Source organism: Primulina eburnea, chromosome 11 (assembly GCF_022965805.1).
Source record: "Primulina eburnea isolate SZY01 chromosome 11, ASM2296580v1, whole genome shotgun sequence".
Lineage (NCBI taxonomy): Eukaryota > Viridiplantae > Streptophyta > Magnoliopsida > Lamiales > Gesneriaceae > Primulina > Primulina eburnea.
Genome location: NC_133111.1, coordinates 6842067 through 6859664, shown reverse-complemented (window position 1 = coordinate 6859664; position 17598 = coordinate 6842067). Strand labels below are relative to the sequence as shown.

At 36.0% G+C, this 17598-nt stretch overlaps 1 protein-coding gene across 1 annotated transcript; it reads right to left on the bottom strand.

Moving 5' to 3' along the window:
• Positions 1-4715: 4715 nt before the first annotated feature.
• On the bottom strand, positions 4716-17324 carry LOC140805846 (glycerophosphodiester phosphodiesterase GDPDL3-like). Its single transcript, XM_073162184.1, has 9 exons — positions 16992-17324; positions 9679-9972; positions 9381-9496; positions 8780-9281; positions 8028-8066; positions 7594-7878; positions 7094-7236; positions 5966-6449; positions 4716-5316 (listed from the first exon to the last, which is right to left on the bottom strand). Exons 1-9 carry the CDS (start codon positions 17092-17094, stop codon positions 5024-5026), a joined length of 2259 nt encoding a protein of 752 aa, XP_073018285.1. The 5' UTR covers positions 17095-17324; the 3' UTR covers positions 4716-5023.
• Positions 17325-17598: the final 274 nt, after the last annotated feature.

Here is a 17598-nt window from a genome sequence, read left to right as displayed (position 1 = left end):
AAACACATATGGTGCACAAAGATTGTAAGATCTGTATCAATGAGCACCTATTTCAAGCTGAATTGATTAAACTAAACATGGTGGAGTTCGACGCCATTCTGGGAATGAATTGGCTATCAAAGAATCGCGCAATTGTAGATTTCCGCTTGAAGAACGTCAAACTAAGGGCTCCGAACCAAGAATAAATCATTTACTATGTCAAAGTCAAGAAACTGAAATCCTTACTATCTGCTTCCCAGACTTGGAAAGCTATGAAAAGTGGAGAAGAAGTTTACCTAGCTATATGAAACGAGGTAAAGGAAGAAACCACACTCGCACTAGAAGAGATTCCGGTGGTACAAGAGTTTACGGGTGTCTTTCCTGAAGAACTCCCTAGCACATTCCCTGACTGCGAAGTGGAATTTGAGATTAATTTAGACCACAATGCTACGTAATCTCAAAAGCACTGTACCAAATGGCTCCAGCAGAGTTGAAAGAATTCAAAGAACAACTTCAAGAATTGTTGGATAAGGAGCAAATCCGACCAAGCGCATCTTCGTGGGGAGCTCATGTCCTATTTGTAAAGAAAATGACGGATGTATGGGATTGTGTATTGATTATAGGGAACTGAATAAGATCACAATCAAGAATAACTACACGCTTCCAAGGGTAGATGACATATTTGACCAACTCAAAGGAGCTACAGTCTTTTCCAAATTCGACTTAAGGTCAGGCTATCACCAACTAAAGATCAAAATAGACGATATTCCGAGGACAGCCTTCAGAACAAAGTATGGACACTATGAGTCATGGTAATGCCGTTCTGATTAACAAACGCTCCGACAGCATTCATGGATCTCATGAACAGGGTGTTCAAACCATTTCTTGACAAGTTTGTTGTGGTATTAATCGACGATATTCTTGTATATTCATCTAGTAAGGAGGACCACTAAGAACATCTTCGTCTCACCCTCCAGATGCTTAGAGAAAAGGAACTGTACGCCAAGTTCAAGAAATACGAATTCTAGCTAAAGAGCGTCACATTCTTGGGACACATAATATCAGTATCAGGAGTATATGTGGATCCTAAGAAGGTAGATGCAATCATGGATTGGTCGAGGCCAAAGAATGTAATATAAATTCGAAGCTTCTTGGGACTAGCAGGCTATTATCGAAAAATTTTTGAAGGATTCTCTTCAATAGCCAAACCCCTCACTAAACTCACGCAAAAGAACTCTAAGTTCAATGGAGTGAAGAATGTGAGCAAATCTTCAAGACCTTGAAGAAGAAACTTGCCTCTACTGCAGTATTGATATTGCCAACTGAAGGAAAAGATTTCACCATATACAGCGATGCTTCAAAAGGAGGTTTAGGATGTGTGCTCATGCAAGATGGGAGAGTAATTGCCTACGTTTCAAGACAACTGAAACCATATGAGCAAAATTATCCGACGCATGACCTCGAACTAGCTGCAGTGGTGTTCGCACTAAAAATTTGGAGACATTATCTTTATGGAGCCAAGTGTGAAATTTACACTGATCATCAAAACCTCAAATATTTGTTCTCTTAAAAAAAACTAAATATGCGGAAGAGACGATGGATTGAACTCCTGAAAGATTACGACTGACAATAAGATATCATATAGGCAAAGTGAACAAGGTAGCTGGCGCTTTGAATCGGAAAAATATGGACAAAGTAATTCTAGCGTCACTTTCAACACAACCATGCCTCCGATAAATGATCAAGATAAGTCAAGATCGAGACCCCAATTTGGTGAAACTGAAACAACAATCTGAAGAAGGAAAATCATCGGATCTCCAGACAGATGGCAAGGGAGTGGCGTGGATGAAAGAAGGATTGTGTGTACCTGATATTGAAAATTTTTCGACAGGAAGTGATGTCTGAAGCACACAAGTCAAAATTTTCAGTCCACCCCGGCAATATCAAGTTGTACAGAGATTTGAAGAAAAACTTCTGGTGGAGTGGAATGAAAATGGACGTTGCAGTGTTTTTCTCTAAGTGTCACGTGTGCTAACAAGTCAAAGAAGAACACTAGAGACCTGGTGGACTTCTTCAACCATTAGAAATCCCGAAATGGAAATGAGAACATATTTTCATGGATTTTGTAGTCGGTTTACCAAAGTCGAGACAAGGTCATGATGGAATATGGGTAATTATAGACAGACTCACGAAGTCTGCAGACTTCTTACCTGTCGCATGAATTATAATATGGATAAATTGGCCACCTTATACTGTTATATATGAATAAAATCGTACGATTATATGGAGTTCCAGCCAGCATACTATTAGACAGAGATCCTAGGTTTGCGTCTCGTTTTTGGAAGAGCTTTCAACAAGCTATGGGGACTAAAGTTACTCTTAGTATGACATATCACCTTCAAACTGATGGACAAACTGAGATGACAATACAAACTCTTGAGGACATGCTGAGAGCATGTGCTCTAGATTTCAGTGGTAATTGGAGTGAAAATGTGCCCTTAATCGAGTTCGCTTACAATAATAATTATTACAGCAGTATTGGAATGGCACCAATCACCACTATATTGGGATAAAGTATGAGAAAAGGTCATCGTTGGACCGGTGTAATCTAATTCAATAAGGTTGAAAAACTGAATTCCAGATATGTTGGACCTTTTGAAATTCTTGAGAAAGTAGGAAAACTTGCTTACAGATTAGCACTTCCACCCGATATATCAAGAATCCACAATGTTTTCCACGTTTCGCAACTAAGAAAATATATTCCCGATCCAAGTCATATTCTGGAGGCTGGACCACTTCTGGTCGAGGGCAATCTAAATTAAGAACTGAAGTACGAGGAAGTTCCAACTCGAATTGTGGATGACAAAGACCAAGTACTGAGGCGACGAATTATTCCATATGTCAAAGTACAATGGTCCAATCACACCAAAAAAGAAGCTACTTGGGAGTTGGAAGAAAAGATGATAGAGCAATACCCTTAGCTCTTTGAATATCGGGTATAGCCAAATTTCGAGGACGAAACTTCTCATAAGGTGGGAATGATGTTGAGACCTGAAATTAACCACACAAGCCAAGCCTTTAATTTCATTCAAGCCATAAATTCAAAACTGCATTTGAAGAGCCATAACAGCCTTTTAATGGTGTTTAAAGCCCTTAAGGAGGCCATAAACATGGATGTAATGGCCTTGAATGAGAGCCTTTTCATCTCCTCTCTATGAGCCAATAAATACCATGCATGATGACCAAAAAGAAGACACAAACATTCTGAAAGTTTCAGCAGAAAAAAAAGCCATATTTTCGAGCTTCCCAGCAGCTATCTTCGAAGCACCTACAACAGCCGAGTTCCTGTCCAGTTTGAGGCAATCTAGCAACTTCCGTGTTCAAAGTTTAGTTGTCCTTGCCTCAAAATTTTGAAGATAATAATCAGGTAAGTTTGTTTTTGCTATAAGCTTACGTACACTTGCATTTCATAAGTGTACTACTCGATATATATATATATATATATATATATATATATATATATATATATATATATATATATATATATCAACATACTTATTCTTCGTAAGTATGTGTACAATTGTTTAAAGATACACTATGTAAGTTTTCTTGAAATCCTATCGGCATGATATATTCATTCATATTTGTTATGAAAACCTTTGGACAATATGTTGTTTGATATTAGTTGTATTATTCGAGAGCATGTTTGAAATCTTTGAAATGCACTGTAATGAATCGAATTAGAAATGACAAGGAAATTCCGATATTTGATATGTTTTGATCCTGATGCGGTGGGATATAATAACAGTTCATTTGGTCTCGCCCCTTAGAGGAATAACATATAGGGGACTGATCAGTAAACCATGAAATTGAGATGATTTTCAGTGCTATGTTTGTACTTTGTTTATATTCGACTCAACATGCTTACTATTGAAATTATGATAATATATTCGTATAATTATCACATTGATATTCGTTATGCCCGATCGGTCCCTATTTACTGAGTATTTCCCAAGTACTCACCCCTTACATCCCTACCCCAGATAAGAACGAAGAACAAATCGAAGATAAAGAATAAGAATACTTTTGGGGATGATGATCTGATTCAAGACCAGTCTTGTTATTCTATCTTTTAGTTAGATTATCGTATTTTACGCTTCTGCATTTCATTTCAATCTCATTGTAAAGACGGTTATTGATTTATGTAATAGACTAACTTTTGGTTATTTGATGTACTACGTGGCTTGTTATTATACGATTTTAAATTGTTAAACAACGTCGATGGCACGTCTCGGTTTCGGGGAGTGACATATAATCCATAAATTTATGTCATCTTTTCAGCAATATATACCTATTTTTTACTTAAAAAAGGTCAAGGAGTTGAAAATTGAAATGTCATAACATGTGAGCCAGAAAGTTCAAATTCTAATATATGGTGTTGGGGACTTGATCCTTATTATTATTATTCTAGTTTTTTCAGTAAAATACTTGTTTCCCACTTGAACGTCTACAGGTTATTCTAGAATGCTTACACCTCAAATTAACTTGATACTAGAGACCATATTCGAATGACGATTTTAACTATTTATTCTCTAATTAAAAAAAAAAACTACAAATGCAATTTTTTCATTAAATTACTTTTATTTTCCTCCAACAACAATAGCTGTGACTTTTAGCAGCCTGAATTTCAACATAAAAATTTCGAATTTTTTTATGAAGAAATTGTGAAGGAGGGCAAAAAAAGATAGAAAGTAGAATATACTCCAAACGACAACAGTATCAATTATTAATACAAAATTTACAAAGGGGGTAAAAAGATCCGCAGAGGAAGAACAATTAACATCCATGATTACAACATTAAACAACTTCGTTCCCTACCTAAGAAGATATCCAATTAAATCAAATACGTTGGTCAAAAACCATAATACCTACACGATCGATCGACAGGAGAAACGATCATCTGAGTTCACTAGCCGTGTGAAAAGCTCAACAGCATCAAACATAAAATAAGGCAGGGGTCGATGCTCGATAGTCGTTCATAATCTCAGGATAGCACAGTAGCTGCAAGAAGAATAGCAATGACACTCAGGACCATGCTGGCCACCACAGAAGACTGTCCATTTTGTGGGGTCGGTCCAGGTGCCGTGGAACCATCACCATTGTTCTCGACCCGAGGCTTTATGGCAGGAGGTAGAGGAGGCTCTGCGATGTCACCCTCGGTAAGGACTGGATTTGGAGCCTCAGCTGGAGGTAAAGTTGTCATAAGTGGGATAAGGCCTCCCGGCTGGACTGGAGTCATGTACACGGGTAAATCTTTATACCCTAAACATCTGTTTCCTGTAAACCAGACAAAAAAGTTTAATTCAAAGTGGAAGAAACTTCAATCTAAAGTGATTGCCATAGTCAAATAAAATAAAATTGGTAAGGCAATAATAATGGACTTTAAGTATGTACAGTAGGCCATTTTATTAACTTGGGTTATGTGAGAACAAATGCGAGATATACTAGCAGAGTCTACTGTATTCGATCTCACATAGATGGGTCCCCACTCAGTGGAGCCAGAGCATGACAGATTCTAATAGCAGGAGAAGCAATAACAAGTTTTGCACAGGATCACGATTCGACTGATGTCAAATATTCGCAGCAGGGATCATACATACAAACTCACAATTGTTGTATAATATAATCGCTATTTTAACCATTAAACTCTTGAATGCCACGATGATATATACTTTTGTCTATGTCCGTCAATGAATTCAATTTCATTAAAAAAGCCAGAATAATGCTAATCATAATGATTGTATGCAAATGCTAATGAACATGAAGAAAAACACAAGCATATTTACTAGCAATATATGTATTCGGTATAAATATGATGGACATGAAAAGTGATTTGTTTTCTTGAACTCGAGAAAATGTAACATGATAAAATCACAACCTCAAACAAACAACAAGAAGAAATATACGCATAAAATGTTGAACTTACTTCTGAATTTAGCAGCGGTACCAGGGTAGTCGGAGATGACACCATTAATCCCCATATAAGAAACATATTGGTTAGTCTCCACATATGCATCAGAGAAGAAGTCCCATGGTTGAGATACAAACTCGTTTCGGAATAATTGGACATAGACGGGGAGACCAAAGGCCTGCAATGTCGGAACAACATTTGTTTCACCCGTGAGGAAGGCCTGATCGGTTGGAAAGACAGATCTTTTACTAATGACCACAGAGCTAGCAAATTTCTTTATCTCCAAAATGGTTGAATTCAAAATGTCGCGAACATCCTGGTCAACTTGGTAAACAAGTTCATAAGCACTGCTGCTTTTGAACTTCTTTAGCACTGCACTATCGCTAGATTTTATCAAAATCTTCTTGCCTGTCTGATTGCTGTAACCAGATTTGCTCAAAGTATCCAAAACTGCATCCGTTACACTTAGTCCCAGGTTCTCAGCTAGATATGCAGCATTCTGCTCGAAGGAATACAAATGAAATGCCATCTTTCTCAGAATTATAGTCAAACTAGAAAAGTTTTCTGCTTAGAGTGGAGAGTCGGAGTTAATTAAACAAGAAAAATAGTAAAAATTGATGTCATTCAACCCCTCCAAATAAATCAAGTTACAAACCCACAAGAATGATAGTTTACAAACTTAACAAATTCAGATCAAAACAGGCATGGGCAAAAGAACAAAGACGTTGAGACAGTAGTTATTTTTTGGAAAAAGTCAGGACTCTTCGGCGGATTAAAGTTTCACAAAACATTGTGCACATATTGGCTATGTTAAGAGTGAATGCCTTACAACTTACAAGTCAACCTGTGGCTGTGAATTTGTAAGATTACTGGATGGAACATTATTTATTTAATTAATGATAAATTCTCTATATATTCATCGAAAAAGATCTTGATATTACTATAGAGTATAGCCCATGTTAAGCATCATTATGGAAAACATTGCTTAGTGACTGCATTTTCCAAAGGCGGGTCAATAAAACATCTAACAAGAAGAATATTAACTTGCTCACAAGATATTATTTTTGTATTTCAAAACTTGAATCCGATGGAATCGTTAAAACAAGGATCCAGATCCAGCACCATTTATTTTATCACACTAACCTCTATGCTGATCAAGACTCCCGATAGAGAAGAGGCATTACTTGCAAATGTCAGAAAATCAGACAGCTGCATCAAATTCCCATCATTCTTGGCCCTTGGATTTCGGAACAGCGAGAAATTTGTATAAGGATTGAATATAGCAGCTGCAATTCAAAGAAAACATGCCTTTGAGAAAATTCACACATGCATCCTTCTATGAAAACTAAGACAGGCTGATATCTTTGGATATGCTAGTAAATGATAAATCTTATAATTAGTAGAAGTTAATCCCACTAAAAAGTGGATAATTTTCTTGATGAAGCATCATATGCTCCTTGGATCTCAAATTTGGTGCAATCATCAAACCAAAGGATTGCCGTTTTCAAGGTTGTAACTAAGTTCTACCTATTTTCGATTCATGGGAAACATTTACACAACTGACGGTTTGAAAACAACCCACAAGCTAAATAACTTGGTAAGCTAACTTGCAGTGACACTAAATTAGTCACGGGTTCACTTACGCTTCAAGCCCTTGATTTCACTCCATGTGAGATTATAAGCAAAAATTCCATTCGTAATACCAAGTGCTGGGTTAGTTGTTGCAAAGCTACTGAAGGTCGACTCAGCAACATTTGTCCTGTCTCTGAGGTTGATAGATCCCAAACAGAAAGGTATCCCATCATTCGTTATTTGAACAGGACAATCAAGTATATCTACACCATCTGATACAGCTTTGTTATATGCCTTATCAGTACAACCAGGATAGTCCCCACTTGCTCCCTCAGATGAGATAATCGAAATATTTGCTGAAATAATGGCAGGGTAAAGCAATGTTATCAATAATGACAAGCTCAATGACAGCCCAAAAGTTGCACATGAGTTATGCAGAAACCTTAGTGAAATCTAAAGGACATTTTCAACCGGATACCAGAGAAATGCAAGTATAAATGCATACCTTGCACTGCAGCACTTTTGCCCATGTGTGAGAAACAATCTGCAATGAGAAATAAAATCCCAAAACCAAAAGAGAAAATAATCAGATTACTAAATTTGGAGATGCAAATTTAATGTTCTAAACAGTAAGAGCCACAAGCAACATCGATTCGAAGTTTATTTTGTAAATTCAATTTAATCAATCACAAGAAACATATTTCAAAACATTATTTGCGTAGGGCTTAAAATCAAGCAAAACAAACAAGAACAAAAAAAATAGGATAGAGTTGAAGTAGGACCCCAATCTTTGAATTCGATTAAAAGCACAAACCTTAGGTATCGATGGAATTAATGAAGGTTTTAAACTTTGCTAAATTCCTTAACATAAGAGAATCACTTTCCAATATATTGCTAAAATATAAAATATGATCTTTCATAATTCTCACCTAAGCCCCTTCTCCATAGGTATAGAACTCTATGTGTAGCTGCTAAATGAGCTCAAAATAAGATTTAATTCAAGCGCATAACATATACTAAATAATTAAAAATGTTTCCAAAACGCTGATCACAATGTATAAGAGATGCACTTCGAAAAACAGGACCACGGGCCATGATGCAGAAGTGGAGATGGCAGATTATGATCACGTAAAAATTGTCCTAATGTTGAACATGTGAAATTTAGCAAACCAAAAGAATCAGGATCTTTTGAGAGTCTTTGCTTAATGCACTTTCTCTTTGAGAACATCACACAATTTATTTGAAACTATTTCTTACCTATGGTAGCAGATGGAGTAATCGGATAGTCAGATAGCACACCATCAACCGAAAATTGGCCATTGTCAACATAGGAAAGATACTCAGCCAAAGGATCGTAGCTGTAATTGTAAGGCAAATATGCATCATTCGCAAAATTGGATGCATAAACTTCGAGACCTGCTTTATGAGCCTCCAGCACGAGCGGGTCAGATTCCAACAAGTATAGACTGTTGTCCACTGGCCATATGTAAGACTTAGGAACAAGAATTCCGGAGGCAAAGGTTTTAATAAATGTAAGATTATTCAAGAAGGAGCCATATGTTTGATTGGTTGAAGGCTCCACATCATCACGCCCCAGAAGTTGAAATATGAGCTTCGGTGGCGGAGTTCTGAATCTCGTTGCGATATTTCTCAGGAAATTCACCTCCGGAGACGAAATATAATTAATGATCAAGCTTCTAGAAAGAGAAATAACAAAGCTTCTCATACTCAGATTACGCTGGCTGAAAAATATATCATGCTGCACGAGGTTTTGATATGAAGTAACAATAATTAGAACTTTCAAAATAAAAATAATATAAATTAGGCTTGCAATCATGAATGATTCAATTTCATCTACCTGAATATTTAACCATAATCCTGGTGGAGCTGTAAGGTTAACCACCTTATCAACCGTAAGAATTGGCATTTGTGCACCATCGAAATTTGGCGGCCGAGAATAAATCCTTTGTATCACTGTCCCATGCATCAAAGAGTCTTTATAACTTCACAACATCTAACTTACAAATCTATTACTTGGTACTTTATTCTTGGCATAAAACTTTGGTGTAGAACATAAAAAAAAAAAATAGCCCAAAACATCAGCAGTAATAAATAGACAATGTAAAACATATAGGTGACTGACTAATCGAACTTACGATTGACAGATGCTAGATCATTAAGGGAGAAATCAACAGAAAACCATCCTTTCATTGAGTTCCCATTAACAGTGTAGGTATTAACACTTTTTGGGTAAACATCTACAATGTCAGAACCATTTTGTAGCATAATATCTGGAAAGCAGATTCCAAATCCATCTTTCGTAAGTTGGACATCACACCATACATGCACATTCGGTAACCCAGTTTGCACCGCAAGTGTATACGCAGTATAACTGGAATCTGGGAATATCCCAGAAAATCCACCTCTTGCAATGACCAAAGGTTGATCTCCTGCCACAACATAGCCGATACATAAGTTAGTGCAAACTAGCATCTATAAGAGGATGATCAAATAGCAAAGATGAGAAACTGGGGAGCGGAGATTTTACAAGCTGTCACAGCTAGTTTACTACGTATACATGCTCCCAGTTACCCTGGGACCAAATCCGAATCTTGAAATCATCGATTTTTTAATTTTATTTTGTCCATGAAAGAAAGATGAGTTGAATTTTGAATTCACACACTAGCAGAATAATTACATTTCTCAGACAATCCGCCGGACTCCATGAAGACAAGTTTCACTCATCTGACTTGAGGACCCTCCATTTTATGAATCATGGAAAGAGGACCATGGAATCAAAATGATTATCTGAATTCACGGAAGTCGTTAATTTGAAGGTGACTTTTATTCAGGTCGAAATTTATCTGCCTCGGAAAACTATCTATACTAACATAAAAAATTAATTTTCTGAAGTGTCAAATTTTGTTCTAGTTTCCAATTATAGATGTGACAATGACAAAACTAACGCCCGCATAAAGAAATAAACCTTAATATCAACCATTCTCAAGTTGACGGAAAAAGGATTTATTTAGGTCATCTCCAACCTAAAATTCTATTTTAAAGCAACTCTACTTTAAAATAGTGCAATTTCTGCACCAAATATTATATTCATCTTCAACTCATCTACTTCAAATCTTACGCTAAAAAGAATATTCTAGAATATTCGTTTTTAAAAAATATATTTAAATTATTTCTTATTAATTATTAAATATATATTTCTAATTTTATTAATATAATTATAAGTATCGTTTAATATTTATTTAAATTGTTTAATGATTATTTAAATTGTTTAATATTTACTTAAATTTTTTAATAATTATTAAAAATTTATTTAATTATTTAATATTATATGAATTGAAACATAAATTATTTAAATTGATAAAATATAATAATACATGACATTGAATTAAAAAAAAAACATAGTACAAATACATGACATTAAATTAAAAAATACAATACAACTACAATTTCAAATATTTGAATGACCATATCCATCCCATAAATAATCAATCAAAACATTTCGTAATGCAAAGTGGGCGTCTTTCTCTTTTATTTTTTTATATCGGACGAGAAATTCTTGAAATCTGATATGTTCATTGACAACAATTTCTACCACGGGAGTCGGTGCTTCCCTCGCATCTTGAATTGGTGCATTAAGATCACGTTCATCTTCGATTATCATATTGTGCATTAAAATGCATGCTTTCCTCATATCATGCAAATGATTTTTCTTCCAACCACGGGCGGGAGATGCCACAATTGCAAATCGTGATTGAATAACGCCAAATGCACGCTCCACATCTTTCCTGCATGACTCTTGTTTCATCGCAAAATACTGCTTCTTTGGACCACGCGGATCATGGATAGTCTGCACAATAGTTGACCATTTTGGATAAATACTATCAGCTAGATAATATCCAGTATCATATTCTTTGTTTCCAATATTGTAATGAGCTGGAAGAGCAATTTCTTGTGCAAGATTGGAAAATAGACTGGACGACTCTAAAACATTTATATCATTATTGGTTCCGGGCATACGAAAATATGCATGCCATATCCAAAGATCATAATCAGCCACCGCTTCTAAAATGATTGTTGGAAAATCACTACGACCTGCATATTGTCCCGCCCAAGCCGTGGGGTAATTTTTCCACCTCCAATGCATACAGTCGAGACTTCCCAACATTCCAGGAAAACCTCGTTGTTTGCCAATATAGAGTAGTCTAGCAACCTCATTGGCCGTAGGTGATCTCAAGTACTGCTCAGTAAAAACTTCCACTATAACTCGACAAAAGCGTTGCATACACTGAATTGCAGTCGATTCTCTTATTTGGATGTATTCATCAGTAGCATCCGCACATAAGGCATACGCTAGCATTCTCAATGCAGCAGTTGCTTTTTGATTAGTCGACAGCCCGAGCCGTCCCAAACTATCACTTCGTTGTATGAAGTAAACATCGTGATTATGTATACCATCTACTAACCGAAGGAAAAGATTCCGAGACATTCGAAATCGTCTACGGAACATTGCTTCATTATATACTGGATTTTCAGCAAAATAGTCGTTAAACAACTTACGATCAGCAATTTCACAGTCGCGTCGAATGAATATGTGACCCGGAATTGAACCTCCATGTGTGACTTCTTCTTCTTGTTGGATGATGTAGGAAGCAACCAAATTTTGTTCTCGAGATATAGTTGTCAGTATTGCATTGCTTCTGCTTTGGAGATTTTCGAAGAATTGAATATCATCTTCATTATCGGACAATGAATATGAGCTAGATGATATTGCATCAAATTGAAAAGTCGATTCATTTTTGTGATATGAAGAATGCAAGATTTATGTATTAGTAGGATAATACAATCCACATTATATAATGGTATATTTGGAATGGTAGATGCATTTGGAACGGTAGATGAATTTGGAACGGTAGGTGCATTTGGAACGGTAGGTGAATTTGGAAGGTCATGTGTATTTGGAACGGTAGATGAATTTGGGATGATAGGTGCATTTGGAACGGTAGTTGAATTTGGAATGGTATGTGAATTTGGAAGGTTGAGTGCATTTGGAACGGTAGATGAATTTGGAATGGTAGGTGAATTTGGAACGGTAGTTGGATTTGGAAGGGTAGGTGGATTTGGAACGGTAGTTGAATTTGAAATGATAGGTGAATTTGGAACGATAGGTGAATTTGGAAGGTTATGTGCATTTGGAACGGTAGATGAATTTGGAATGGTAGGTGCATTTGGAACGGTAGGTGAATTTGGAATGGTAGGTGAATTTGGAACGGTAGGTGAATCGGTAGATGAATTTGGACCGGTAGGTGAATTTGGAACGGTAGGTGGAATTTCTACTATAAATATACTCCTGATTGTTTGAATGAATTATCAAATATTACAAATCATACTGCAAATAATATATTTCTTCAAATAAAATCAATGGACTCCAGTAGCCGAACATCTAACTACTCTATCGAAGAAGATAAGCTATTATGTCATGTTTATCTTGACGTCTCGCAAAATCCTATCATCGGTATAAACCAATCCAAAGATCGATTTTGGATAATTTACTGTAAATAACATAATCGAATACACATATTTATTGAATAATATTTAAACATTCGAACACACGATTAAAATAAAAAAACGAAATCAAATACATTTAATTTAAGTGCAAGAATAATAAAACTATAAAAGAGAATCAAACTAAATTATCAATAATCTGGAAAATCAGGTCCGGATCCGGATCCGGATCCGGATCCTCCAAAATCACCAAAAAGTTTTCCAAATGTGTTGCCTTCACGTTGACGACGTTCTTCCTCTCTTTTCTGCATAATTCTTGCTCTTTCATTTTGAACCATTTGACGCATTTCTGGATCACCAATTGTGGTCAGATCCATGTACAAAATTTTATTCTCCTCTTGAAATGCAGTCAATGGTATTTGTTGTTGACAAATTTCTAGCTTTTTTTGTTCATTTTGCAACATTAACAGCTTAATATCATAATTTTGTTGCATATCGGGAGCTCCCTTTTGTAGTACATTGATAAGATCGCGATGACCTTCCTTCATCGTAGAAATTAATTCTGATACATTTTCTTCTCTTTTTTTCTTTAATTTGGATTTTTTCACTCCAAGTGGTCGCTGAGATGGAGTTCCACATGCATTTTCATCACTACTTAAATTAATTGAAAATGAATTTATTCCTTGAGAACCTGAAATTGGAGATTCCGGTTCTTGATTATCTGATTGTGACGAATCCAAATTTGTAACATTTGTTTTGATAGTGGTATCGGTGCACTGTCGTAGGCCGAAAATTTCTCCAAATCTTTCATGATAGGCCACACATGATCAAATTTGAATCCTCGACTGAAATTTTTATCTTGCGTCATTAAATCTTTTGCTCGGTTCAACTGCACAAAAATATCCAACCCGTATAAAAATAAAGTTAGCATATCCAGAATATTTTAAACTAAATACTTACAATATCTTCCTCGGATGCGCCACTCGGCTTCAGCTTTTCAATTATGCTTACACAGCCACATAATTTTCTAACAGCACGGAGGATAACTTGCATGCGACATTGCATTGATCTTCTATTGCGTTCTTGCATGTTATTCGATCTGCTGCCATTGAAAGCTTCTTCAATACGACCCCAAAATAGATCTTTGGATTGGTTTATACCGATTATAGTATTTTACGAGACGTCAAGATAAACATGACATAATAGCTTATCTTCTTTGATAGAGTAGTTAGATGTTTGGCTACTGGAGTCCATTGATTTTCTTTGAAGAAATATATTATTTGGAGTATGATTTGTAATGTTTGATAATTATTCAAACAATCAGGAGTATATTTATAGTAGAAATTCCACCTACCATTTCAAATGCACCTACCGGTCCAAATGCACCTACCGATTCACCTACCGTTCCAAATGCACCTAACCTTCCAAATTCACCTGCCATTCCAAATTCACCTACCGTTCCAAACGCACATAACCTTCCAAATTCACCTACCGTTCCAAATTCACCTATCGTTCAAAATCCACCTACCCTTCCAAATCCAACTACCGTTCCAAATCACCTGCCATTCTAAATTCATCTACCGTTCCAAATGCACCTAACCTTCCAAATTCACCTATCAGTCCAAATTCACCTACCGTTCCAAATGCAGCTATCATCCCAAATTCATCTACCGTTCCAAATACACATAACCTTCCAAATTCACATACCGTTCCAAATGCACCTACCGTTCCAAATCCATCTATCGTTCCAAATGCACCTACCGTTCCAAATCCATCTATCGTTCCAAATGCACCTACCATTCCAAATCTACCATTATATAATGTGGAATGTATTATCCTACTAACACATAAATCTTGCATTCTTCATATCACAAAAATGAATCCGACTTTTCAATTTGATGCAATATCATCTAGCTCATATTCATTGTCAGTTAATGAAGATGATATTCAATTCTTCGAAAATCTCCAAAACAGAAGCAATGAAATACTGACAACTATATCTCGAGAACAAAAACCAACATGAAGAAGAAGTCACACATGGAGGTTCAATTCCGGGTCACATATTCATTCGACGCGACCGTGAAATTGCTGATCGTAAGTTGTTTAACGACTGTTTTGCTGAAAATCCAGTATATAGTGAAGCAATGTTCCGTAGACGATTTCGAATGTCTCAGAATCTTTTCCTTCGGATAGTAGATGGTATACAAAATCACGATGTTTATTTCATACAACGAAGTGATAGTTTGGGACGGCTCGGGCTGTCGACTAATCAAAAAGCAACTGCTGCATTGAGAATGCTAGCATATGCCTTACCTGCGGATGCTGCTGATGAATACATCCAAATAGGAGAATCGACTGCAATTCAGTGTATATGCAACGCTTTTGTCGAGCTATAGTGAAAGTTTTTGCGGAGCAGCATTTGAGATCACATACTGCCAATGATGTTGCTAGACTAGTCTATATTGGAAAACAACGAGGTTTTCCTGGAATGTTGGGAAGTCTCAACTGTATGCATTGGAGGTGGAAAAATTACCCCACGGCTTGGGCGGGACAATATGCAGGTCGTAGTGGTTCTCCAACAATCATTTTAGAAGCGGTGGCTGATTATGATCTTTGGATATGGCATGCATATTTTGGTATGCCCGGAACCAATAATGATATAAATGTTTAGAGTCGTCCAGTCTATTTTTCAATCTCGCACAAGAAATTGCTCCTCCAGCTCATTACAATATTGGAAGCAAAGAATATGATATTGGATATTATCTAGCTGATAGTATTTATCCGAAATGGTCAACTATTGTGCAGACTATCCATGATCCGTGTGGTCCAAAGAAGCAGTATTTTGCGATGAAACAAGAGTAATGCAGGAAAGATGTGGAGCGTGCAGTTGGCGTTCTTCAATCACGATTTGCAATTGTGGCATCTCTCGCCCGTGGTTGGAAGAAAAATCATTTGCATGATATATTGAAAGCATGCATTATAATGCACAATATGATAATCGAAGATGAACATGATCTTAGTGCACCAATTCAAGATGCGAGGGAAGCACCGACTCCAATGGTAGAAATTGTTGTCAATGAACATATCAGATTTCAGAATTTCTCGCTCGATATAAAAAAATAAAAGACAAAGACGCCCACTTTGCATTACGAAATGCTTTTATTGATCATTTATGGAATGAATATGGTCATTCAAATATTTGAAATTGTATTTGTATTGTATTTTTTAATTTAATGTCATGTAATTTACTATGTTTTTTTAATTCAATGTCATGTATTATTATATTTTATCAATTTAAATAATTTATGTTTCAATTCGTATAATATTAAACAATTAAATAAATTTTTAATAATTATTAAACAATTTAAATAATCATTAAACAATTTAAATTAAACAATTTAAATAATTATTAAACGATACTTATAATTATATTAATAAAATTAGAAATATATATTTAATAATTAATAAGAAATAATTTTAAATATATTTTTAAAAAGAAATATTCTGAGGATATTCTTTTTAGAGTAAGATTTGAAGTAGATTTAGTTGGAGATGAATATAATATTTGGTGCAGAAATTGCACTAATTTAAAGTAGAGTTACTTTAAAATAGAATTTTCGGTTGGAGATGGCTTACGAAACAGAAAATGAAGATAAGTTTAAAGTCCATGTTTTTTAATCGTACCTATAATGGTGGAAAAAAATTGGGAAAAAAAAAAACAAAAATCCACACACACACACACACAAAAGCACACGCACACCAACAACAAGAGCAATCGATATATGAATCAAATCCCCAGCTCAACAAACAAATTTCCCCTCATTTCATCAGAAACAAGAACACAAACTCCTGGATTCACTCTAGCCTTGCTCCTTCACGTTAAGAGGACAAAAAAATAAAGCTCACACAAACAAAAGGTCAGTGAGAGACAATGGAGATCTCATACCTCTTAGAGTTTTCCATCTAGATCTCTGAGCAGCAACCAACGCTACAGAAGAGCAAACCAGGAGAACCGAAAACAAGCAAGCAACTGACCGGAGCTCCCACATTGTCTGCACAACTCCAGCCGGTTAATATCCTGCAAATCCAAGGTGCGACGACTCACCGGAACTTCCAGACACCGTCAACTGCAGAAATCCAAGCAGAACAACGATGATTCGCAGTAAATCTACGGATTCTAGCTCCGACAATGGCAGGGGAAAAAAAAGAAAGAAAAAATATTCAGGTGGAGGGGTTGAAATTTGTTTAATACCCCAGCTTGCACGTTGAGTGGGCTTCTTGAGGCCATGGATTTATATTTCTTTATTTATTTATATTTATTTATTTAAGGAAAATAATGAGACTGAGTTGTCAGCATGTTTTGTCTGAAGCCGCTCCATTGGCTGCCAGCTGTCCTCTTCCGAGCCGCGGCGCGCTGAATTGGTCCAAAAACGACAATGGATACTTCAAATCTTTTGTTTATTATTCTTTCTATATCTTAATCTAATCTTGTTTATTAATTAAGGGTCTCCTTTGCATTAAATTGGCAACATTAAATACTTCCCGCTGAAACG

Coding starts and splice junctions, on each gene's coding strand:
- LOC140805846 (XM_073162184.1), bottom strand. CDS start 17,094: ATGTGGGAGCTCCGGTCAGTTGCTTGCTTGTTTTCGGTTCTCCTGGTT. Junction 7,879..8,027: donor CAAAAGTGCTGCAGTGCAAG/GTATGCATTTAT, acceptor CCATTATTTCAG/CAAATATTTCGATTATCTCA. Junction 5,317..5,965: donor TACCGCTGCTAAATTCAGAA/GTAAGTTCAACA, acceptor TCTGGTTTACAG/GAAACAGATGTTTAGGGTAT.